The sequence below is a fragment of the Podarcis filfolensis genome, assembly GCF_964270895.1.
Source record: "Podarcis filfolensis genome assembly, chromosome: 3".
NCBI classification, from domain to species: domain Eukaryota; kingdom Metazoa; phylum Chordata; class Lepidosauria; order Squamata; family Lacertidae; genus Podarcis; species Podarcis filfolensis.
The window spans coordinates 119,198,700-119,224,874 of NC_139606.1; the positions used below are offsets into that span (position 1 = coordinate 119,198,700).

At 47.3% G+C, this 26,175-nt stretch overlaps 1 protein-coding gene across 6 annotated transcripts; it reads left to right on the plus strand.

The window, feature by feature from the left end:
- The first annotated feature begins 34 nt into the window (after positions 1 to 34).
- FBXO16 (F-box protein 16) lies at positions 35 to 26,134 on the plus strand. Of its 6 annotated transcripts, none has more exons than XM_083605361.1 (10): positions 79 to 254; positions 6,158 to 6,260; positions 10,479 to 10,514; positions 12,271 to 12,477; positions 14,197 to 14,361; positions 16,316 to 16,551; positions 20,539 to 20,644; positions 21,182 to 21,226; positions 24,166 to 24,391; positions 25,726 to 26,134. In XM_083605361.1, the coding sequence occupies exons 1-10, from the start codon at positions 100 to 102 to the stop codon at positions 25,836 to 25,838; spliced, it is 1,392 nt and encodes a 463-aa protein (XP_083461487.1). In that variant the 5' UTR covers positions 79 to 99; the 3' UTR covers positions 25,839 to 26,134. The 6 variants fall into 6 exon arrangements, with proteins under 6 accessions (XP_083461491.1, XP_083461489.1, XP_083461487.1 ...); XM_083605362.1 differs by having other exon boundaries at positions 21,185 to 21,226; XM_083605365.1 differs by lacking the exon at positions 21,182 to 21,226 and having other exon boundaries at positions 35 to 160.
- Positions 26,135 to 26,175: the final 41 nt, after the last annotated feature.

Consider the following 26,175-nt stretch of genomic DNA (forward strand, 5'->3'; position numbering starts at 1 on the left):
GCGCGCCAGCAGCCTCACCCGGTTGCTAGGTAGAAGGTGAACGCCGGAGCGGGACGGTGGCTTCTGATAGGTCGCCGCCGCCGCCAGGCAACGGTTTCCATGGCGAACGGGACCGACTCGCAGGAGGCGGCGGCGGCCTTGTCAACTCGCGTCGCCTCAGGTGGGAAGAAGCAGCAAGCGGGCAGACACGTGTCGAGAGCGCCGGCTGGGGGGGGGGTGCGCAAGGTGGGCGGAGAGAAGCGGCGAGAGTTCAGGTGAGGAGCCTGCGCGTCGCACGCGGGTCGGGAGTGGGGGGGGGGAAAGGCACGTGTGAATGCGTGTGCGCGTGTCGCTGCGGCCCCAAGGAGGGGCAGGCAGGGAGGTGCCTTTGTTGGCTGCGAGGAGCTTCGGGGTGGCTCCTGGGCAAGGTAAAGCGACTAGCAGACACCATTGGTGATAATAATAATAGTAATAATAATCATTTTAATTGACGGGCCCAATAGCGCTCAGGCTTTTCGAGGCCCTTGTCAAGCTGGCTTGAAGAAGCAGCTTTCGGGGACTTGGAAATGCGCGTGCCCTTTCATTTTTTGCATTTCTCTGACAGCTATTGGAAAGGAAATAAATAAATTTTAAATTATTTATTTATTGCATTCAAATGCTGCCTTTCTCCCTCCATGGCCTACCTATGTTCTTATGTTCTATCCCTCTCTGTGTGTCTGTGTGATTTTGTGTGTGTTTGTATGTATATGAATATGACACACCTGCAACTTTCCTAGAATGAAGTAAAGGGAAAGGGACCCTTGACCATTAGGTCCAGTCATGGTCGACTCTGGGGTTGCGACGCTCATCTCGCTTTACTGGCCGAGGGAGCCGGTGTACAGCTTCCGGGTCATGTGGCCAGCAGGACTAAGCCGCCTCTGGCGAACCAGAGCAGCGCACGGAAACGGCGTTTACCTTCCCGCTGGAGCGGTACCTACTTATCTACTTGCACTTTGATGTGCTTTCGAACTGCTAGGTTGGCAGGAGCAGGGACCGAGCAATGGGAGCTCACCCTGTTGCGGGGATTCGAACCGCTGACCTTCTGATCGGCAAGTCCTAGGCTCTGTGGTTTAACCCACAGCACCACCCGCGTCCCATTAGAATGAAGTACTGCCTGATATATAATGAAATGAAAAAGGTATTTAAATATACCTTCCTGAAGAAACCAGAGGCCTTTCTCCTGGGTATAGTCGGCCAATTGGTGCCAAAGAAGGATAGAACTTTCTTTATGTATGCAACAACAGCAGCAAGAATACTTATTGCAAAGTATTGGAAGACACAAGAGCTACCCACCCTGGAAGAGTGGCAGACGAAGGTGATGGATTATATGGAATTGGCGGAAATGACTGGCAGAATCCGTGACCTGGGAGAAGAGGTGGTGGAAGAAGACTGGAAGAAATTTAAAGACTATCTTCAGAAACACTGTAAAATTAATGAATGTTAAAATGATGTTGGACTGAAAATAAGTGGCATTAGCAACAAAGTTAATAAGAATATGCAAAAATGAATTGATAAATGGATGAAAATATAGAGTTACAACATGTTAAGATATAGAGTTAAGATAAATGAAAGAGGGTAAGGATTTGCTGACTTGATTATTTAAATGGGAATACAAAAAGGGGAGGTGTGAGGAGGCCAAGGAAATAAGATAATGAGTCAGGGTTACAAAAATGGATTTGTTTTTATTTTCCTTTTCTTATTTTATGTATTTTTCTATGTTTCTTTTATTGTATTTCTTTCTTTTTATATGGTCTTTTAAATTCATGTCTTTGTAAAACTCCAATAAATATCTTTTTTAAAAAAATAGAATGAAGTACTGCCTCCTAAAATGGATTTAAAAAAGAACATTGCAGACCCACTGAAAATGCTCATGGATGACTAGTGGAAGAGGCTTCCATACCTGCCGAGCAACTGCCAAGAGTTGGAGAAGCTCTTTAGGCACCCTTACTGACCAAACCTGGTACCTGTAAAAGGTAAAAGGTAAAGGACCCCTGGATGGTTAAGTCCAGTCAAAGGTGACTATGGGGTTGCGGCACTCATCTTGCTTTCAGGCCGCGGGAACGGCGTTTGTCCACAGACAGTTTTCTGGGTCTTGTGACCCGCAGGACTAAACCGCTTCTGGCGCAATGGGACACCGTGACGGAAACCAGAGCGCACAGAAACGCCGTTTACCTTCCCGCCATAGCGGTACCTATTTATCTACTTGCACTGGCTTTCTTTCAAACTGCTAGGTAGGCAGGAGCTAGCACAGAACAACAGGAGCTCACCCCGTTGTGTGGATTTGAACCGCCAACCTTCTGATCGGCAAGCCCAAGAGGCTCAGTGGTTTAGACCACAACGCCACCTGCCTCCCTTACCTTTACCTTTTACCTGGTGCCTGTACAGGCGCTGCAGTCCAGACAGGTCCCTTGATTAATTTCCAGCCACTTAACATTTAGAATCCAGTAATTTAAAGTTTGTTGTCTTTGTCCATGGAGTTTTCTTGGCAGGGATACTGGAGTGGCTTGCCGGTTCCTCCTCCAGGTGGATCACGTTTGGTCAAAACTCTCCACTATGACCTGTTCATCTTGGGTGCCTGCTTGGCATAGTTCATAGCTTCTTTGAGTTCTTCAAGCCCCTTCGCCACGGCAAGGCAGTGATCCATGAAGGAGCGCAAAATATGGTCTGAAGCTCAACATCAAAAAAACGAAGATCATGGCCACTGGTCCCATCACCTCCTGGCAAATAGAAGGGGAAGAAATGGAGGCAGTGAGAGATTTTACTTTCTTGGGCTCCATGATCACTGCAGATGGTGACAGCAGCCACGAAATTAAGAGACGCCTGCTTCTTGGGAGGAAAGCAATGACCAACCTAGACAGCATCTTAAAAAGTAGAGACATCACCTTGCCAACAAAGGTCCGTATAGTTAAAGCTATGGTTTTGCCAGTAGTGATGTATGGAAGTGAGAGCTGGACCATAAAGAAGGCTGATCGCCGAAGAATTGATGCTTTTGAATTCTGGTGCTGGAGGAGACTCTTGAGAGTCCCATGGACTGAAAGAAGATCAAACCTATCCATTCTTAAGGAAATCAGCCCTGAGTGCTCACTGGAAGGACAGATCGTGAAGCTGAGGCTCCAATACTTTGGCCACCTCATGAGAAGAGAAGACTCCCTGGAAAAGACCCTGATGTTGGGAAAGATGGAGGGCGCAAGGAGAAGGGGACGACAGAGGACGAGATGGTTGGATAGTGTCTTCGAAGCTACAAACATGAGTCTGAACAAACTACGGGAGGCAGTGGAAGACAGGAGTGCCTGGCGTGCTCTGGTCCATGGGGTCACGAAGAGTCGGACACGACTAAACGACTAAACAACAACAACAACAATTTAAAGTTTCCCCACCAACACCCCAACAGAAGGAATGTGGCCACTGAGCCAAGTGTGGGGGTTAAAAAAAGAATATTGCAGACAAATTAATGGCGGAAAGGGCTCTCGATGGCTACTAACCAGGACGGCTGTTCAGTGTTTCTGAATACCAGTTCCTGGAAACCACAGGAAGGTAGAGTTGTTCTTGTGCTCAAATCCTCCTTGCAGGTTTTCCACAAGCATCTGATTGGCTACTGTGAAAAGGGGATACCGGATTGGGTGAGCCGTTGGCCTGATTCAGAACTTTCTGAGAACACAGAAGTACTGTTTTTGGGGGACAGGAGGTGGGCTGGTGTGGAGGATTCCCTGGTCCTGAATGGGGTAACTGTGCCCCTGAAGGACCAGGTGCGCAGTCTGGGAGTCATTTTGGACTCACAGCTGTCCATGGAGGCACAGGTCAATCCTGTGTCCAGGGCAGCTGTTTACCAGCTCCATCTGGTACGCAGGATGCGACCCTCCCTGCCTGCGGACTGTCTTGCCAGAGTGGTGCTTGCTCTGGTTATCTCCCGCTTGGACTACTGCAGTGCGCTCTGCTGGGGCTACCTTTGAAGGTGACCCGGAAACTACAATTAATCCAGATTGCGGCAGCTAGACTGGTGACTGGGAGCGGCCGCCGAGACCACATAACACTGGTCTTGAAAGACCTACATTGGCTCCCAGCACATTTCCGAGCACAATTCAAAGTGCTGACCTTTAAAGCCCTAAATGGCCTCGGTGCCGTATATCTGAAGGAGCATCTTCACCCCCATCATTCTGCCCATACACTGAGGTCCAGCGCCGAGGGCTTTCTGGCAGTTCCCTCACTGTAAGAAGCCAAGTTACAGGGAACCAGGCAGAGGCCTTCTCGGTATTGGCACCCGCCCTGTGGAACACCCTCCCACCAGATGTCAAAGAGAAGAACAACTACCAGACTTTTAGAAGACATCTGAAGGCAGCCCTGTTTAGGGAAGCTTTTAATGTTTGATGCATTACTGTATTTTAATATTTTGTTGGAAGCCGCCCAGAGTGGCTGGGGAAGCCCAGCGAGATGGGTGGGGTATAAATAAATTATTATTATTATTTCTCCTTATATTCTTACTGAATATACTCATAAATGTCTAGTGGAATAGGCTTCCATAGGTTGCAGGGCAACTGCCAAGAGTACGGTAGCTTTATAGGTGACCTTAGTTTCAAGTCCTGGTGCACAGATGCTCTAGACATGTGTTTTTATTAATTTCCGTTGAGTTAACATTTCTGTAATCTGAGATGCAGCATTTCCCCCTCCCTAGAGAAGGAAAATTCAACACCATGATCAAGTCAACATGTAGTGGATTGTGGTCTCTAGGCTAAGTGTGTGGGTGTGAATGAGTGAGTGAGATAAAAAAGCTTTACCAGACAATACCTAATTGAATTTATATTCCTAGTAATGTTGACACAAGGCATTCACAAAGCAGGCCTGCTTTTGGTTTAGCATTTTTGCAGGGTTAAACCGGGATTAACACAATCCAGGAAATCAGTCTAATGCCCTTAGCTAATATGATATGAGCATTACAGTGCATTAATCTTTCTTAAACATTATCAAATTATGGCTTTTGAGTTAACAGCTGGCCTGTTCTTCTGCCTTTCCTTTCACAGGATTTGTTAGGAACTGGGACATACTATGAATCTAAGTCTTTTGCCATAGGCAAGCAGTGCCTCTAAAAAAACATTGAGGCAACCCTGGCACCCTGCACCCTCTTATTTAGCAATAGTATAGCTTACTCATTGGGTGGTGGGTGAGGCCAAAAGAACCCACAACAAATGATGCAGGGTGCCACCCTAGTGTGGGCATTCTGACACCACACTGTGATTTAGTCACGGTCTCTGGCATGAACCACATTTGTTGCCTGCGCTGAACAATCACATCCTTTGAGACCAGCAAGTCCCACTGTGTCATACTGTACCTCACAATTTTGAATAGTCATAGCCTGGCCTTCCTCAATCTAGTGCCCTCCAGATACTTTGGACTACATCTCTCATCAGTCCAAGCTAGCATGATGCTGCTGATTGGAGAAGGACACTGACAAACTGGAACGTGTCCAGAGGAGGGCAGCCAAAATGGTCAAAGGCCTGGAAACGATGCCTTATGAGGAACGGCTAAGGGAGCTGGGCATGTTTAGCCTGGAGAAGAGGAGGTTAAGGGGTGATATGATAGCCATGTTCAAATATATAAAAGGATGTCACATAGAGGAGGGAGAAAGGTTGTTTTCTGCTGCTCCAGAGAAGCGGACACAGAGCAATGGATCCAAACTACAAGAAAGAAGATTCCACCTAAACATTAGGAAGAACTTCCTGACAGTAAGAGCTGTTCGACAGTGGAATTTGCTGCCAAGGAGTGTGGTGGAGTCTCCTTCTTTGGAGGTCTTTAAGCAGAGGCTTGACAACCATATGTCAGGAGTGCTCTGATGGTGTTTCCTGCTTGGCAGGGGGTTGGACTCGATGGCCCTTGTGGTCTCTTCCAACTCTATGATTCTAGGATTCTATGGCTATGCTCTGCTGGGGCTGATGGGAATTACAGTCCAAAACACCTGGAAGGGCATTGGGTTGGCCAAGGCTGCTCTGTGTTCAGAAAAAGCACAACTGTAAAAATAATGTCTGTGTTTCTAATATCAGTGGGATTGGCCGAAGAGCCAAGTCTAGGGCAGTAGTACTTTTGCCTTTGTACACAGCTCTAGCATTTGCAGAAATGCCTCAAGTAATTGTTTTGCGTCTTCCTTCAGGAAAGCAATGGCATTTGCACCTCCCAGGAACCTGGATGGCCCGAAGATGCAAACCAAGATGAGCACATGGACACCCCTGAATCACCAGTTGATGAATGACAAGGTGAGTATCATTCAGTCAATTTAAGTATGGGCCTTCCCCCCGACATTATGTTGGAGACACAGAGGGGACCTTTGGGTGAGCAGTAACAACAAATTCTCCATAAAAAGCAGCTAAGCCCTCAGTTGGCCAGCCTTGACCCTCCTCTAACCTGGCAGTACTTGAATGCTCAGAATAATAATAATAATAATAATAATAATAATAATAATAATAATAATAATTTATTATATGTACCCCGCCCATCTGGCTAGGTTTCTCCAGCCACTCTGGGCGGCTTTCAACAAAGATTAAAAATACATTAAAATGTCACACGTTAAAAACTTCCCTGAACAGGGCTATTATGAGGAAAAAAAGCGTTGGGATGGTCACACTGGCGTCTGATGATTTCATAAGGGATTAACAAATACATGCTTTGTTTTCTAATGAAGCGTGTCAAGAGTCGGCTAAGGTGGATGCGTAAGAGCTTGGAAAGCAAACACTGTATGTTTTTGTGATCAAAGCCTGTAAGGCTCACTGAGTAATGCAAACAGCTCTTCTGTCCTCCCCCTTTAGGCCCCTAAACCAAAATGTGATCCAAGATCAGCTTATCGTTTCCTTGTGACAATAATGAAACACCCCCACCAAAGGGTTGACGCGGGCAGGTGCTTCTTGCTTCATCTTAAATGAAGCCAACCATATATGTGTAGACACCTTGGAAACAACAAAGTGAGCAAGGATAGAACATAAGAATGTTAGAAGAGCCTGCTGGATCCGGCCAGTGGCCCATCTAGCTCAGCATCCTGTTTTCACAGTGGCCAACCAGATGCCTGTGGGAAACCTGCAAGCAGGATCCGATCACTAAAGCACTCTCGCTTCCTGTGGTTTCCAGAAATGTAATCCAGAGTTACATTTGTTGTAATGACTCGTTTCTCTTCAGCAACCCCAGAGCATTTATAGAAATCCTTTGCCTGGACTGTTCCAGTAAGTAGTCTTTTCACTTAGAATGCTGGAACCAGATGAAACAGATTGACCCTGGGTTCAGAATCCTCTTTCGCACAAAACCTTATGAACCGATAGGTTGTGGTGATGGCAATGGCCAGAGGTGTCTCTAAAGGAGAACTAGACAAATTCATTGAAGATACCAGAGATCATTGGCCACAGTGGAACCTCCATATTCCAAGGGAGTGTGCTTCTGAACACTAATTGCTACTGAAACCTAGTACAGTGGTACCTCGGGTTACATACGCTTCAGGTTGCAGACTCTGCTAACCCAGAAATAGTGCTTCAGGTTAAGAACTTTGCTTCAGGATGAGAACAGAAATCGTGCTCCGGCGGCGTGGCAGCAGTGGGAGGCCCCATTAGCTAAAGTGGTGCTTCAGGTTAAGAACAGTTTCAGGTTAAGTATGGACCTCCGGAACGAATTAAGTTCTTAACCTGAGGCACCACTGGAACTTACCAAAGATTCCTAAGTAAGATCGTTGCTCCCATCTGTCTCAGGAGACAATGCAGGGGGTGAAGTCAAACTGTTGGAGAATTACAGCGCTTGCTGTGGCTGTAGAGACAATTTTGGGAAAGATATGTTTTGTTGCAGCAGAGGCAGATGCAGCTCTCTGGTTGTGCTGCCGCAGATGCTGCAGTAATAGTTAATATTATGCCCCATGGCACCACTTCTCCTTGTGCTCCTCCCAGCGGTCTTTCCTCCTCTGGTCACTGGTATGGATGCATAACCTGACTATCTGCCTCCAGGCACTGCGACTGTCTGCTGGGGATTCCCCGTAGCTGTCAACTTTTCCCTTTTCTTGCGAGGAATCCTGTTCGGAATAAGGGAATTTCCCTTTAAAAAGGGGAAACGTTGACAGCTATGGATTCCCACATGGCAGGGTTGATGTCGCCAGCCTTCATGTCACAACTGCAGACATCTTTGTAACACAGAGTTGGTCTGACAACAGGCCTGATGCCTGAAGTCAGTGTGTCAAATAAGAGGCAAGGTCCTCTTGTGGATCCACACTGGTTAAGTAGCAGGGAGCAGAGAGTAGGAATGAACAGACAGTTCTTCTGATGTAGAGACACAAAAAGCAGAGTCCCCCACAAGTGTGGTACATTGGTACCTTGCAGTGGCGTAGCGTGGGGGGTGCAGGGGGGGCCGGGCGCACCGGGCGCAACATCTGGGGGTTAGGGTTAGGGGGCGCAAATCCATGGGTTAGGGGGCGCAAATCCACGGGTTAGGGGGCGCAAATCCACGGGTTAGGGGGCGCAAATTACTTGCCTTGCCCCGGGTGCTGACAACCCACGCTACGCCACTGGTACCTTGCTTGTTGAACGTAGTCTATTCCAGAAGACCGTTCGACTTCTGAAACATTCAACAACTGAGGCGCAAAGGGCGGGCAGGAAAGTACATGGAGAAAAAAGAAAAACATGCAGCAGAAGCTATTTGACTTCCGAGGCGTGTTCGATCATGGAAGCAATTCTGGGTTTTCTGCATTCAAAAACCGAAACGCTCGGCTTCCGAGACTCTTTAAAACCGAGGTACCACTGTGGTAGGACCTATGCTTTTTAACTTGTCCCTAAACAATCTGGGGGTGACCAGTGAAGTGGCCAAGTTTACTGACAATACTAAACTATTTAGAGTTGTTTAAAACAGAGAGAGATGATGATGAGCTCCAAAGGATCTCTCCAAACGGATGGTAAAGTGGCAAATGCAATTCAGTGTAAACAAGGGTAAAGTGATTCATGTCAAGACAAGAAAATCTTAATTTCACAGTTCATGGGGTCTGAACTGGTGGCATCTGACCCAAAACGAGACCTTGGGCTTGTAGCTTGATCAAGGTGCTGACCCAGTGTGCGGCAGCTGTGAAAATGTCAAATTCCATGCCAGGGGTCGTTAAGAAAGGGGTTGAAAAATAAAACAACATTTAATCAGCAGCAGTTAAAACGCTACATACTAAAGACATTAAAATAGGGAATACTCTAGGGAGGAGCTGAACTAGCAGGGAGCAACTCCCAATTGGCGCTCTCTTGTGCCTGCCAGTCTCTTGGATCTCAGTGAAGGGGCCACAGGCAGGTCCCCTGAGTTTAGTTTCAAGTTCTAGACCAGTTGATAATGGGTGCAGGTGGCCCTTCAAACAAGGCCTTGCGTTGAATGGTACACAGATGACAAAATGCGTCCAAGTTGTGAGTGATGTGATTTCAACTTTACGGGCTTGGCGGCTGGCCGGTTGAAATCACACAAATTAAATGCACAGAAGGCAGGGAGCTTAAAAGCTCTTTTAGTGCAGGGTTTTCCCAGTGTGGAAATAGCTATTAAGCTCTCTGCCTTGCTTGCTGAGTTCTTGGAGGATCTTGCGCGATCTTGGATGGCTCTGTGAGAGCCTCCCAGAGGCCAGTAAGCATGGCAGAGAGCTTTAAAACTCTCTGCCTTGCTTGGGGGGTAAGACCCATGCAGGGTTCAAGTTCCAGAAGGCAAGGATAGCTAAGTGAATAACCATAGTTTAGAGGTCCCAGGCCCTAAGGAAGTCAGACTATCCTCCGCCAGGGCCAGGGCCTTTTCAGCGATGGCTCTGACCTGGTGGAATGCTCTGTCCCATGAGACCAGGGCCCTTCAGGATTTAACCTCCTTCCGCAGGGCCTGTAAGACAGAGCTATTCTGCCTGGCCTTTAATTTGAATTCAGCCTGATCTTTTATTTCCCTTCTCTTCCCTCCCCCTCCCCTTTTATGAAGATCACCTGCTCTGAGACCCCACAGCTAATTCTCCCCTGGCCTGCTCACTGGCCCAAGTAGGACCAATTCAGCCAGCTAGCCCTGGGGATTATCTAATTGATTTTTGATTTTTATTGTTATTCATGTTTTTATACTGTTTTTTATGCTGCTTTTATAATTAAGTATTTTAAAGTGTTTTAAATTTGTTGTTAGCTGCCCTGAGCCCGGTTTTTGAACCGGGAAGGGTGGGGTATAAATAAACATTTATTTATTTATTTATTTATTTATTTATTTAAGTGTGGGGCAGTTCTAAGGAGGTAGTTTGCGTATACACATGTGCCAGCCCCAGAACATACCGCCCGCCCCCCTAGTGAATATGACTGTTTTCAGAACTTCTAAGTTAGAATTTCTTCTTATGTCTCTCATGCCCTTTAGTAGTCTGGGGAGTCACTTATTGGGTCATGCCTAATGGTTTGATTGCTCATTTCTCGTTCAGTCTTGTGTTCACTCTGTATTGAACTGTGTTTTATTTAAATGTTTTTAAGGTATTTGAAGAAAGAAGAAATCTGTTGGGGAAATGGGTAATGACATTTTCTTCCCTCATCCGCAAATCCCATGTGCTTCACTGCTTATTTTGAGAGGATCAGGCTGTAGTAGGACATGTAAGCAGAGAGTCAACCTTGTGTAATACACACAGTCATTGTGAGGGTTATGAAGGCACTGTCCTCCATGCAATGTTTGGATTTTTAAAAACTTGTAGTTGAAAATGTAAGGGGGAAAAATGGTGGAAGTCTGCATGCAATTAATCTGTTTAGAGAGGTATGTTTTGTCCCAGAGTATGTCAAGTACCCACGCGGGTGGCGCTGTGGGTAAAACCTCAGTGCCTAGGACTTGCCGATCGCATGGTCGGCGGTTCGAATCCCCGCGGCGGGGTGCGCTCCCGTCGTTCGGTCCCAGCGCCTGCCAACCTAGCAGTTCAAAAGCACCCCCGGGTGCAAGTAGATAAATAGGGACCGCTTACCAGCGGGAAGGTAAACGGTGTTCCGTGTGCTGCGCTGGCTCACCAGATGCAGCTTGTCACGCTGGCCACGTGACCCGGAAGTGTCTGCGGACAGCGCTGGCTCCCGGCCTATAGAGTGAGATGAGCGCACAACCCTAGAGTCTGGCAAGACTGGCCCGTACGGGCAGGGGTACCTTTACCTTTACCTTATGTAAAGTATGTGCCTCTTCCCAAAAAGGACGGTTTGCCCTATGTGTGGTCGTGTCCCCTAGTGATGACATCACGTCCTTTCTGCCAGATCCCCAGAGGCCACTGACTGCTGCTGGAAACAGGATTTGCAATAGTTGGATCTGGGATCCAGCAAGCAAGCTATTTATTTTACCCTTCTCCAGTCTGGTGCTTTCCAGATGTTTTGGATGACAGCTCCTGTCAGTGCTAGATGGCTATGCCGGCTGGAGAAGTTGGGTACCAAAGTCCAAAACATCTGGAGGGCACCTGGTTGGAGAAGGCTTGTATATTTGTTGGAAGTCTCCCAGAGTGGCTGGGGCAAACCAGTCAGATGGGCGGGGTACAAATGATAAAATTAATATTATAATTATAGGTAAAGGTAAAGGGACCCCTGACCATTAGATCCAGTCGTGGCCGACTCTGGGGTTGCGGCGCTCATCTTGCTTTACTGGCCGAGGGAGCCGGCGTACAGCTTCCGGGTCATGTGGCCAGCATGACTAAGCCGCTTCTGGCAAACCAGAGCAGCGCGCGGAAACGTCGTTTACTCCCCCCCCCCCGAAGTGGTACCTATTTATCTACTTGCACTTTGAGGTGCTTTTGAACTGCTAGGTTGGCAGCAGCAGGGACCGAACAACGGGAACTCACCCCGTCACGGGGATTCGAACCGCCGACCTTCTGATCGGCAAGTCCTAGGCTCTGTGGTTTAACCCACAGCACCTTATACAGTATATATCAATGGTAGTTAACTCTTCTACTTGAATGGAACAGATTTCTGTCTCTGTGAGCAGATACAGTAGAATGTCTTTCCTTATCAGGCAGAAGTAGGCCTTTACCCCTTTCAAGCCATGCTGGAGACCACTCCCTAATGGAGACAGGACACTGGTCTAGAAGATGGACCAGAGCCAACCGTTCCTGTACTTTTTAGCAGCCAGAACACAGAATACCTGGGTGTTGGGGCGTCCTCATCACAAAAATGAAGTGCAATATGGGTCTTGTGGTCCATGTGTTAGTTTGCAAAGTGCTTCATGGTGGGAAAGTCACTTCTGTGGCGCCATGTCTAGGTGCCACAAAACCCTCAACTCACCTCTTCTCCCTTCCCTCCTCCGCAGTTTGACAAATGGACAGACAGCCAGAGGCGAAGAGTCCTGTTGGACTTCCTAGAGCGCTGCTCCCTCTTGCAGCTCAGGTTCTGCGTCAAGCAGCTGCAGGCTCGAGTTCCAGTGGAGGCCCTGGATTTCACCACCAAGCTCCCCAGGGTTTTGTCCCTCTACATCTTTTCTTTCCTGGACCCTCGTAGTCTCTCCCAATGTGCTCAGGTAAAGCTCAGTGTGTTGGGAAGGACGCAGAGGAGAGAGAGCAAAGTTTGAGGTGCTGGATATGTTTAGCCTATAATCATAGAGTGTAGAATCATAGAATGGGACCCAAAAGGCTCATCTAGTCCAACCCCCTGCACTGCAGGAATCTCAACTAAAACATCCATGACAGAGGGCCACGCAGCCTCTGCTTAAAAACCTCCAGGGAAGGAGAGTCCACCACCTCCTGAGGGAGGCCGCTTCACTGTTGAACAGCTCTCCCCTTCAGAAAGTCCTTCCTGATGTTTAGTTGGAATCTCCTTTCTTGTAACTTGAAGCCATGGGTTCGAGTACTGCACTCTGGGGCAGGAGAAAACACTCTTGCTCCATCTTGCATGTGACTGTCCTTTTGATATTTGAAGATGGTTATCATATCACCTCTCAGTCTTCTCAGGCTAAACGTGCCCAGCTCCTTCAAGTGCTCTGTGGCAATCACATAGGGTCCCCGGACGTTTCATCGTCTGTTGATCCCTGTGCCACCACTTGATTTCTCACTGCCACCACCCAGGCCCTACCTGGTACAATACGGAGCCCAGTCAGGGTTTCAATTGGAACATAAACTTCTGTTTATTTATTGCAGTTTGACAAGCGTGTGGTTTCACGAACGGTATCAGTCAGTTACAATCATGGGGTGCCTATCCAGACCTATAACTTCCGCTACCTGCTCTCACTCACTAAACCACCTCTCAGATATTTACTTGTCTTCCTAGCCCCTAACTATTCCTGACTCAGCTTATTTTGCTACACTAACTCAACCTACCCCCAAACTCTATCCCAATTCACTCCCACTCCAATCAACCTCCCAATGAACTCCTCCCTTCGCCCCTCCCAGAGCTGGTTTTATAGTCCCTCTGACTCCACCCCCCTGGGTCCTGATTGGGTAACCTGTTTAACTATTTCACCTCCTGAACTCTCATATGTTAACATCACGTGCTCATTAGGTTTGGTGTTATGTACTAAGCTTGGCTCCTAGAACATTAGGCAAGTAGGATCCTAGAATGCAACAACTGATTGGCTTGCAGGAAAAGACCAATCAGGCTCCAGGAGGGAAGCAGAATCAGCCAATCAGACGGGACTCGTTGTGTAAATAATGTATATAAAAGCCTGAGGTTTGGGGGGAAATTCAGTCACCGCTTTACAAGCTGCAATAAAGAGCATGAAATCACTACAGGACTCTGAGTATATTTCATCTGGCTTCCAGACACTTGATCATTTTGGTCACCTTCCAGCTTGTCAATATCCTCCTTAAATGGTGGCGTCCAGGACTGGACACAGAACTCCACTAGTGGTCTGTTGATGCAGTATATGAACCAGAAAAGTTTGGAGCCCAGCAACATGCAGTTGTTCCTCTCCTGTAGTGCCAGCCTCCCTTTTTTGAGCAGCACAAGCACAGCAGTTGGAGTTGCAATTTTGCCCATTCAAATGAGGGAAAGCACATGCCTGAGGGATATACCTGTTTGAAATTCAACTCCACTCCTGCGTGCGTGAACCAGGCCTCCGTCTGGGTTAGACAAGGAAAAACTGCAGTTGCCAACTCAGTGGTTTTTTTTTTTAAAGAACTCTGTTGCTTTCTGAATATATTGAAATAGTTTTTGCGTCTGGATTATGTGTCCTCCTCTGTTTCTGATTTTTGCCCCGATAGGTCCCTCAGAACAATAATAATGGCGCCTTTTTCATTCTCAGGTGAGCTGGCACTGGAAGAACTTGGCAGAACTAGATCAGCTCTGGATGCCAAAATGTCTGCGCTTTGGGTGGTATCTCAATTTCTCTCCAACCCCGTTTGAGCAAGGAATCTGGAAGAGACACTACATTGAGGTGGTGAATGAGTTCTGGGTCACCAGCCCTAAGGTACCTCTGCAGTCCTTGAGAGACGGTTTTTGGAGCTGAGCTGAAACCTCTAGTTTAGCCTCGTCTTGGGTGTGCTGCCTTTTCCATATGCAGGAACTTTTTGACATTTAGCCTTGTAAACTGACCTGCATTCTGAAGTGGAGCAGTCCCAGTAGAATTGTACCATGGGCTTTCCCTGTAAGTGTGAGTTGGCTCTTGAGGTACCTAGATCCCCTAACAGCCTAGTGCACACATGCCTTCTGATACGTACCTTCAAAGAGTCCATATAAAGGCCCCTGTGAGAAGAGGATGCAGGTGGGCCATGGGTCTGATCCAACAGACTCTTCTCATGTTCTTAAGCCACTCCTCCAGTTTTCCAGCTCAGTAGTGGCCTGTGATGAAAAGACCCAGCACAGGCCATCATCCTCTTGTTGCTTGAGGCTCAGGTGGCCTTGGTGGCGTGGAGTCCCTTCCACCAGCTTCAGCTGGTGGCCTGGCTGCTGTCACGGTCCGGTTCACGGGCGATCGAAGTCCCAGCTGGGGACATTGGGACTGGGGGCAAGATGGTGGGGTGGGAGCAGGAACAGGAAACCAGGAGTCAGGAAGCCAAGAGTCTGAGGGTCAGAGAGCCGGGAGTCAAGAAGCCGAGGGTCAGGAAGCAAGGGGTCACAAAGTCAAGGGTCCGAGGATCAAGAAGCAAGGAGTCAAACGCAGCAAGGCAGGGAACGTGTTGCTGTGGCAAAGAACCGAAGGGAAATGCTGACCTTATATCCCTTCCTGGCTCTTGCCACCAGGTGCTGTGAGTTACCAATTGGCCTCACCTGTGAGGCTGCACATTGCCTCTTCAGAACAAACTTGGGAAGGCCCCAGTCCTGCAAAGTCCTATTGGTCACAGGGCTTGGCTCCTGCATGCACACCTGACAGCTGCATACCTATCTGGGCAGAGATAGCCTAATTCTGTCATCTATTGCTGAAATGTGTTATACAGACTGTCGATTGGTTTCTGGGCCCAATTCAAAGTGCTGATTTTGACCTGTGAAGTCTTAAACGGCTCAGCACCGTGATACCTCAAAGACTGCCTGTCCCCATATGAACCAAACGGGACCCTGTGATCATCACCTGAGGCCCTTCTTTGTGTGCTTCCTCCGCATGAGGTCTGGAGAGCGACAACACAAGAATGCGCATTTTCTGCAGTGACTCCCTGCTTGTGGTGTGCTCTCCCTAGGGAAGCTTGTCTGGTGCCATCCTTGCACATGTTTAGGTGCCAGGCAAAAACATTTTAACTAAACCTTTAGCTAATCAGGGGTTAGCAAACTTTTTCAGCAGGGGGGCGGTCCCCTGTCCCTCAGACCTTGTGGGGGGCTGCACTATATGTTTTTTGGGGGAAATGAACGAATTCCTATACCCCACAAATAACCCAGAGATGCATTTAAATAAAAGGACACATTCTATTCATGTAAAAACACGCTGATTCCTGGACCGTCCACGGGCCAGATTTAGAAGGCGATTGGGTTGCATCTGGCTCCCAGGCCTTAGTTTGCCTACCCATGGATTAAACAATCCACAGCCTTTTACATTGGGGTGGGGGTATTGTTTATGTTTGTTACTATGTTAATGTTTTTGTCTCTTTATATTGCAAACCGCCCCAAGATCCTCAGGTGAAGGGTGGTATAGGAATGTAAATAATAATACACTCCAACCTCGGTTACCAAACGCCAAAAACCCGGAAGTAAATGCTCCAGTTTTCAAACATTTTTTGGAAGCTGAATGTCCGACGCGGCTTCTGCTTGAGTGCAGGAAACTCCTGCAACCAGTCAGAAGCCGCGCCTCGGTTGTCGAACATTTTGGAAGCCGAACGGGCTTCCGGAACGGATTACGTTCGACAACCGAGGTTTGACTGTAATAATATCCAAGGGCTTCCCTCCTCCCCAACAGCACACAATTGATTTTGCCTACTTGATTTCCATCCCTTTAGACTCCTCCAAAAGAGGACTTTGTGGTGGTCGATGTTCAGCCTATAACGAAAGAGGGTCTGGAGGTGAAACAGTCCCTGTCACCCTCAGTCCTCCAGTCAGCATCTCCTCTCGGAAAGAAGATGAGCAAGGAAAAGCAAGATCTCCCTCCCTGGCGTTCTTCAGATAAGCATCCTACAGACACCATCAGATTCAATTACCTGGACAACTTTGATCCCATCGAGCAAGCGAGGCAGGCGTAAGGCACACCCTCATGTCTGTCTTCTTCTTTTCTCGGTCAAACAAAACTAATTTGATGTTCAGCTGCTCCCTCTCCCCCTGGGGTAGGTGACAACCCTGCCATATCCAGGAGAGCAGTTATTGCTCTCAAGTTTTCTAATTTTTGTAGGGGAGTGCTGAGGCTGCAAGTTTAAAGCCTCTTTGTGAATCTCTTCCTAATTAATGGTGCATCCAAGATGGGTTTCGACTTCAGGCAGGCAGGAAATTAATAGGGCCTCTTGGTTCTGCTCCATAAAGTTTGGACCAAACCCAGAATGGATTGATCCCACCCCAGCAGAATTCTGGAGTGGGTGGTGGGGTTGATTCTGCAGTCCATTGTAGGCACGCCCAGAGCATGTCAGAAGACGAAGGAGAAACCCCAGGCAATGTTAGCCGTCTCTGTACATGCCTCTGGTGTCCAGTGTGGGAAAGGGTCAACAATGTGTGTGGAACAAGGTGTAGAACAGCCCAGGGGTGTCCCCAAGAACTGCTAAGCTTCTCCTTCCAAAGTATTTCCAGACCAGCTGAAATGCAGTAGGCCTGGGTGTTGGAAAAACGGCCAGGAAGGCTTCCACCTTCCCAAGACACCGAGGCGTCTCTCCGGTGTAAATCTTCCTCTGGCTGTAAATCTTCCCCAGTCCAGAGAGACCGGTAATAAGCGACCCCTCCCTCCTGAGAGGAGCACACTCATCTTCTGGCATCCCATTGCAGAAGAAAGAGACAATCAGTAGCTACGCACTACTTTATTCATTTTCTATACACAGACACTCCATGAGCGTGTCTGCTCTCTCTGAGCAGCAGTACAGAAGAGCACACTTTACACAGAAGCGAAAGTAACTTTTCACAGCACTGAGACTGTGCTGAGACTTCCTGTCCCACGCTCTCAGACACCCACATGATGTGAACAACCATCCGCTGCTCGCTGAGCAGCTGGTGAGATAAAAATCCTAACATCAGGTGTGGTCCAAAAATCATTCTACAATGATTGGATTGCCAGCTCAAATTCTCTTTGGAATGCCATGCCTTCAACTATTTCTGTGTTTGGATATTTGAAGTAGCATCTCGGCAGCATACAGGATGCTGATTAAACATTCTGTTCCTTACCATCCGCTTCCAGAAGTAGAGGTCTTTCCTTTCTTTCTCTGGCGATCCCTCCTAGCCGAGTAAGATTGTCTTCCATGAACACGGTCTTAACAGTGAGTCCGTAAGTTACTGTGGAGGCCAATTCTGGATCCACACGTCCTTCCACAGTGGGGACATTGGTTTCCAGGCAGGAGTTGATCACGGTCGGTGTGGATTTGCCAAGCATTCTTTCCTCCTAGCACGTTTCTCCCTTGCATCCTGAGTTTGAGTGTCTTCAAAGCCCAGGACACCTTTGGTAACCTTCATCCACCTTCACAGCCGTTGTAACATACCGCTTGTTATCATCTGCCTGTTCTGCCATTGAGGACTTCTTGGATCATTCTTTGTCTAGCTCCTTCCCTTTGACCTTACCGCCTTGGGTCACCCTGCTGGGAGTACGAGACTCCCGGCGGCTTCGCTCACAAGGCTCATAGGAACATGCAAGCCCACTTACCACAACAAGGTGATGATCCAGAGAGTGAGAGAGGTAGCCCACTTCTAATGGTAGAATGCCTTATTTTGCATTCAAAAGGCTCCATGTTCAATCCTTGCTAAGAATGTAAGAACATAAGATGCTCCTATTGGATCAGGCCAATGGTACATCAAGCTGAGTATCCTGTTCTCACAGTGGCCACCCAGATGCCCATTGTGGGAAATCCGCAACGTGGACCTGGGTGCAACAGCACTCTGCCCGTCTGGGATACCCATCAGCAGGTGTTCAGAGGCATAATGCCAAGAAAGCAGATCATGGGGGAAAGCTTTCTCCCTCTTCTTAAGACCTAGGGAAGCCGTTCCCAGTCAGTTTAGACTGTACTGAGCTCCGTTGACCAAGGTTACCTGACTTGGTATAAAGCTACTTAAGTGGTTCATCTGCTGCAACCCATACCCTGTTCCATCACAGTCCCCCAGAGAAGTCTTCCTACCACCTTACACTTCCATGACATCTTTAGATGCTTGGTTCTTTTCTCATTGCTCTTGTAATCTAAATCAGGATGTTTTCTAGCAGTTACAGTAAATGTGTCTGAAATATACTCAGAGTCGCAAAGTGATTTCATGCTCTTTATTCAGCTCATAGTGGTGAGGAGGAATGAATGGAAGTCCCCTCAAAGTATCTGCTTTATATACATTACTTACACAATGGGCTGCACATGATTGGCTAATTCCGGAATTCTACTGTAAGCCAATCAGGTTGTGGATTCACTTCTATCTGGAGCATGATTGGGTGGTTCCTGCTAACCAATCATACTGTTGCCTTGTTCTAGGACCAATCAGACTGCTGCATTCTGAATCCTATTGTTCTAGGACCAATCAGACTGCTGCAGTTTGGATCCTATTCAACTCAATATATAACAGTGTCCACCCTTAGTTTAAACGCCTTGCTTCTTCAGTGGTAGGATGAATGGTTGTTGCTCTTACCCTTGGCATAACATCTTGGGAACAGATCTAACACACATGCCAACTATCCTGCAGTCTACGTGTTCAGTAGTCCCAGTTTCTTCCTTAATAGCAGAATGTCTTTCAAAACCCAGCCCACCAAACGTAGCCCGGAGCAACAGTTCAGCTGCATTTGAGGTGCGTGGGGGCGAGTTTTGTGGGCTGAAGGGAGGAAGATTATTTTTCACGAGAGCAGATGACAGTGCCAAGCATTTTTCTGTCTTCTTGTTCTGGGAAAGTAACTTGTTGCCAGGAACACAGATCAGATCCCAAGCAGAAAGACATTCACTTTTCACAAGACTGATGTGACGTGCGTAGGGAGCTGCCTGGGTAGAATTAGCTTACTCTTCCTCCAGGGATCTTAGGGTAGTGTCTGTAGTTCTCCTTCTCACACTTTTTTGTCACAAAAACCTGCCTGTGAGATACGTTAGGCTAAGAGAGCTACTGGCCCGAGGCCACCGATTGAGTTTGGTGGCAGAAAGGAGAATCGAACCCCGTCTCCCTGGTTCTACCCCAACACTCTAGCCAAGATACCATAGTGGCTTTCATGTAAATCAGTGTTTCTCAAACTTGGGTCTCCAGCTGTGGTTGGACTACAACCCCCATCATCCCTGACCACTGGTCCTGCTAGCTAGGGATGCTGGGAGTTGTAGTCCCAAAGTTTGAGAAACAGTGATGCAAATCTACAGAAACCTTTGAGTGATTTAGCTGTGATTCCTGCATTGCAGGGGGTTGGGCTAGATGGCCCTTGGGTTCCCAACTCAACAGTTCTGTGGTTCTTTGAGTGCTGAAATATCTGCATATCTGGGCACTAGCCCCACTGAAGCACAATCATGCATATTGATTCAGAAATATATTCCTCTGAGTCCAGGCCACTCTTGTATCAGAGCCTGGGACTTCAGTCCTTAAGCCCCCGGGACTCACTCCCAGGTAGCTGTGCTTAGGGTTGCAGCTCCAGTCTCTGAAATGAGAGGTGGCAGAACCAGCTTCAGGACCATGCATTTTTTTGTGTTTCAAAAAGGGATTTGCCTCTTCCCGCCCTGTCCTGGGAAATCCTTTTAACTTCGTTTAATACATCTTTCCCCCCCATTTGCTCTGTCACAAGAGACTAGGGCCCTGCGGGACTTGACATCTTTCCGAAGGGCCTGCAAGACAGAGCTGCTCCACCAGGCCTTTGGCCAAGGCACAGTCTGACCCCCTCCTTTGGTAATCCTCACAGAACTCTAGCCCAATGGTTGCCATTAATTTGATTTTGAATTGAATTTAGAATGAATTGATTTTAGAATGCTGTGTTACTTTTATCGTTGTTAGCTGCTCTGAGCCTGGCTTCGGCTGGGGAGGGCGGGATATAAATAAAATTTTATTATTATTATTATTATTATTATTATTATTATTATTATTATTACTGCAGTAGGAAGAAAGGAGGAGGGCTCATCCCAGACCTCAGCCAGTCGGCCTTCCAGAAGAAAAGGAAACCAAGCAGTGCATCGTACAAACTCCGAAAAGCAAAGTCCCTGGCAAGTATCCCAAGTGGTCAGCCTTCTGGGCTAAGCAGCAAACTTGGTGAGGTGCGAAGCCTTTGGTGAGGAAGGGAGCAGCCTTGACGGTGGGGGCCCCCTCCCCAAAGCCCCACTGCCTTGCGTTGCCTTTTGAGTCCTTAGCTGCCTAAGTCCACCACTTAAGGGCTGCAACCTGAGCAAAGCTGGCGTTCAGTCTTGGAGCATCAGTTATGGTTGTTGCCCTCGTGCTTCTGCAGTCCTGCTGTGCAACCTTGATGCAGAGCTCACACTTTGCATGCGGAAGGTGCCAGGTTAAGTCTCTGGTCTTTCTCCTCTAAGAGGCGCCACCAGTCAGAACACACAATCGTGTCCCGACCTGGTCCAAGACAGCTTCCTAGCAGTTATTTAGGTGGGTCGCTGTGTTTGAGCTCCGTGGAGCTCCCTTGCTTGCCTCGAGGGCGCATCCTACTGCAGACTGAGCGTCTTCGGCTGCATATTTCTGCCCCTTTGGGAAGGACCTTGTCACTCAACATGCTTTGCTTCCTTGTCCTCCAGCAGCCTGGGGCTGAGCTGACAAGGACCCAGGAGTGCAGGAATCAGGTATACGGCGCCTGTCAAAGCCTTGCTTTGTGTGCTGCACTCATTCCTGGTGGGGTGGGAGACTCTGACCCTGCCTGTCCCGTCACACGGCATCCGGGACCCTGACATTTTAAGCCCTTGCATGCTCACCTGCTTCTCTTTAGGTTGATCCCTGCCAATCATTACATTGCTTCTTTTTAAGCCGCTTAAAATTAATGTCTACCTTTCACACACTCTCTGCGTCTCCCGTCCCGGTCTCATAATTCGGATGCTAGCGAAATGAGAAATGCCCGTATTGCTCTTTTCAAACACACCCTTTTAAAAAAAATATGTGAAGGTAGCACTTAAAGATTCATGATTATGGCTTGGCTTGTCCTAAAAAAACAAAGAGTTTGTTGCTCTTTGTGCAGAAGCTTGATTTTGATGGAAGTTTTGCATAAATAGAGGATCTACTACTGCCTTAAGCAACAGTGCTCCTTCACATGCTGGAGGGACCAGACTTTCTTCTTCAGCTTTAATTTTGGAGACTGTAGCCAATAAACAAATTCTTTTCACGCTCAGCAGTTGAAGTGTTGACTGCTGTGCCCTTATCTGCCTTTATTGCCTGAATGGATTTCTGAGTAAGTGTTTTATTGCTCCTGGCTTTTCCCAACACCCTAAACAAGAGATTAAACAAACAGATTGAAGCTGTATTCTTGTGCACACTTCCTGGGAGTAAATTCCTGGGTTGGGGGAGAGACAACACACTGGATTTGGCTTCCTTGCAGTGGCCCATTAACATGGAGCAGGGGGGGAGCTGGTCCCTTATAGACCTGCAAGGTCATTGTTGTCATCTGATGAAGGCTTCCTGGTGATGCCCTGTGCTCCCAGGCTCTGTTCTGCTGTGATCTGCAGGTCTCCATTTTGATTTTTAAACACATGTTCAAATACTTCCTTATTTTCCCAAGTCATTTCTGGGTTAGTGATCTAGCCATATTTTTGAACAGGCATCCCAATGTTCTATTACTTTTAACAGTATTCGTAGTTTACTGTTCATATTTTTTTATTTTTCTATTTGTTGTACATCACTTCAGAAAATGTTTATTAATATAGGTTAATATATTAATATATGCCTATAGGTTCTGGAAGTAGACATAGTGGAACTTATTTCTGAGTAAGTTTGAAGAGATGTTTTTCTATGTTAAAGAACAAAGACCTAGTTATCACTCGGTTTGGATTTTGGGTGTGGGCTCAGCGCACCGTGAAAGTGCTCTGGCATGCAAAAATATTCCCCACATGCTTTCATTGGGTCTACTCTCAAGTAGGGCTTGGTTAAAATGCAACCCCTAATCCCTTTTCCAGGGTAAAAAGTCCTCACCCTCTCGCTTCCAGGTATGTTATTTATTGCTCAGCTGTGGCTCAGCTGTAAAATTCTTCACTTGCAGCTAAGCCAAGGCAGCTGAAAGAGCTGGCCAGTGTGTGTGTGTGTCTCCCGGCTGGCTGGCAGGCCTGCTCACACACTGCTCCTTTCCTAAAGAAACTCAGTTTCTGCAACTAAAAACAAAAGGCTACTTGATTCCACCTGCCTTTGGGATTGGGGTGTCCTGTGTTTGGATTCTCCTTCCCAAAGAAGCCTGCCTGGTGCCTCCTCTGATATCTCCTTGATACCAGGCAAATACTATTTTGTTAAAAAAAACCAAAACAAAAAACCACCCAGACATGCCATCATCTCATATACTGCTTTTAGTTGTTGTCAATCCATGTTGCTGCTTTCGATGTGCTTTTATAAGTGCAATTTGCTGTATTTTATTTCTTTATTTGAATTCTCCTAATTGAATGCCACCCTGGGAGCTTTATCACAATGCAGGTAATAAATAATTTGCCAAAAAAGTACAGCGGAACCGTAATCCATTCCAGAAGTCCGTTCAATTTCCGAAACGTTCGAAAACCGAGGATCAAAGGGCTGTCAGCAAGTTCAATGGGGAAAATTGAGAAAATTGGGAGCCGTTTGGTTTCCGAGGCGCGTTCGAAAACGGAAGCATTCACTTCTGGGTTTTCGGTGCTCGGAAGCCCAGATGTTCAAAAACCGAAGTTTGACTGTAATTGCATAAACCAAACAGAACAAAAGATCCTTACCTGAAAGTGAGTCCCCCATTGGAGTTTCATGGACTTTCCCCAAGTATATGTGTGTAGGACTGTGGCCTTTGTCTTCTTGTACGTTTCCTACCTGCTCAGAATTTAGATAACAGCAAAGTTTGGGTGGTGACTCAAGTTATGATTCAAGTCGTGTGTGCGTGGTTTTAGGTCAGGGACTGTGATCGCAACTCCTGGTTCTGTTGACAGATTCAAAACCGCAGGAGATTCATATCCCTCTAAATCGCATAAGAACATGAGAAAAGCCTGCTGGATCATCTAGTTAAGCGTCCTGTTCTCACAGTACAGTGGTACCTCAGGTTAAGTACTTAATTTGTTCTGGAGGTCCGTTCTTAACCTGAAACTGTTCTTAACCTGAAGCGCCACTTTAGCTAATGGGGTTCCCGCTGCTGCCGCACCGCTGGAGCATGATTTCTGTTCTCATCCTGAAGCAAAGTTCTTAACCTGAAACACTATTTCTGGGTTAGCGGAGTCTGTAACCTGAAGCGTATGTAACCCGAGGTACCACTGTAGCCAACTCCTTGCCTGTGGGAAAGGATCTGAGCACAAGAGCAACTCTCCCCTCCTGCCGTTTCCAGTCACTGGTAGCGTTGCTGCCTCAAACTGTGAAGGCACAGCACAGCCATCATGGCTCGGAGCCATCAAAGGCCCTCTCCTCCATCATTTTGTCTAAGCCATCTAGGGGGAGCGAGTCCCATAGTTTAACTACGTCTGTGCAAATGACTTTCTTTTGCCTGCCTTGAATCTTCCATCATTCACCTCCACTGGATGTCCACAAGCTCCTTTAGAAACTACATTTATTGCTTTTTTCCTGCCTTGCTCCCCAGGTGTCCCTCTCTGCAGACCTCGGCTCACAGCCAAAAGCCCCCGCTCGCCCCAACTGGGCTACTTACCACCCTGCAGGCTATCCTGCCACCAAAGCAATGGCCAAGATCCTTGCCCAGAGCACTCAGTGGAACGCTGGGATACGGCCGGCGCCGGCGCAGGGTCCAGTCCCACAGCTGAGCGAGAAGGGGAAGAAGGCCTTTGCACGGACAAGCAGAAGCTCACCAAGTCAGTAAACCTGGTCATTTCACGTAAGGGTGGGGTGGGGTGGTGGGTGAGCATTGTAAATTTCAACCCCCTTTCACTCACATCATCATTTTGTTGTTTTATTATTATAAAAGCCCTGTTTAGGGAAGCTTTTAATGTTTGATGTATTACGGTATTTTGATATTTTGTTGGAAACCGCCCAGAGTGGCTTGGGAAGCCCAGCCAGATGGGCGGGGTATAAATAATAAATTATTATCATTATCATTATTATTATTACTGAGTTTTTGAAATTGTAGACAAAAGTTCAGTATCACTCTCGCCGTGCACAAATTGGGCCGTTACAAGAACGCTAGCTAAGCCTAAGCGATTTTAAAGAGAGCTTTTCAACAAAAAAGGCCCCCAAAATTACATCCCTCACAAGTTGGATGAAATAATAAAGCAGTGGCAAGCTGCAGTCTTAACCATAGGCAAAGCAAAATTAGAATTAAAAACGACAGCAAGACTTGGCAACTACATTGGCATCTGTAACTTACTACTGATAGCCAATGTAGCTGGTAATATCGAGGGTTAAAAATAAGACAGCATTGAATATTAAAAACTTCCCTAAACAGGTGTCTTTTAAAGATAAGATAGCTGCTTATTTCCTTCACATCTGAAGGGAGGGCATTCCACAGGGTGGGCGCCACTACCGAGAAGGCCCTCTGCCTGGTTCCCTGTAACTTGGCTTCTCACAGCGAGGCAACCGCCAGAAGGCCCTCGGCGCTGGATCTCAGTGTCCGGGCTGGACGATGGGGGTGGAGACCCTCCTTCAGGTATACAGGACCAAGGCCATTTAGGGCTTTAAAGGTCAGCACCAACACTTTGAATTGTGCTCAGAAATGTACTGGGAGCCAATGCAGATCTCTTAGGACCAGTGTTATGTGGTCCCGGCGGCCACTCCCAGTCACCAGTCTAGCTGCTGCATTCTGGATTAATTGGTAAGAAACAAGGCTAATATATTTCCTTCTCTTTTTGTATCGTAGGTTAGAGGGTTTGTTTAAAAGACTGGAGCAACAGGCTAGCCAAATTCTGCTATGCGCTTTTGGAGCAGATCGCTGATGTTCTGGGACACTAGCAAACATTACAAAGTCATTATTATTATTATTGCTATCATCTGAACATGTTTGGGGGGAGAGAAGGCACTGCTGGATGTACCCAGCTGCCCCCACCTCTATCCCCGTATCTTAAGACAAACCTCTGTTGCAATACAGATAGGTTGAAAGAATGTCATTGTCAGGTTTAATTTTGCAAGGGGCTGTTTCCTTTTAGTTTCTCGCTGTTGACGTTAACTACTTCATCTTCTCTACCTGTTCCAGCATCTCCACTCTTCGAAAGCCAGCCCTGGGAACTTCCCCCATCAGACATGGGATCTGATGCAGAACAGGAGGATGGAGAAAAGAGACTTTTCAAAGTAACACACTTGAATTAATCTCCCCAAGGGAAAGACAGGTGTCATTGCAGGCTACGATCGTGTTCCTAGAGCCCAGCTTTCTGAAAAGGGGCTCTTTGGATGGGGATTAAGAATCATGTGGATTTATCATGTCTTCATTTCCATGGTGGACTAACCAATGACTAACCAATGGACTGTTGGGACAACCTGGATTTTTTTTTTTAAAAAAAGAAAATACTGTTCAGATAGGAACTTTGCACGTGGCCTTAGACAAGGCCCTATTTCTCAGCCTTAGTTTCCAAACTGTAAAATGGGAATGGTGGTGGTCTACCTCATCGAGTTGTTGTGGAATTGATGGTCAGCAACAGTGCATATC

Coding starts and splice junctions, on each gene's coding strand:
- FBXO16 (XM_083605360.1), top strand. CDS start 100: ATGGCGAACGGGACCGACTCGCAGGAGGCGGCGGCGGCCTTGTCAACT. Junction 255..6,157: donor GAGAAGCGGCGAGAGTTCAG/GTGAGGAGCCTG, acceptor GTCTTCCTTCAG/GAAAGCAATGGCATTTGCAC. Junction 20,696..24,165: donor TAAGCAGCAAACTTGGTGAG/GTGCGAAGCCTT, acceptor CTTGCTCCCCAG/GTGTCCCTCTCTGCAGACCT.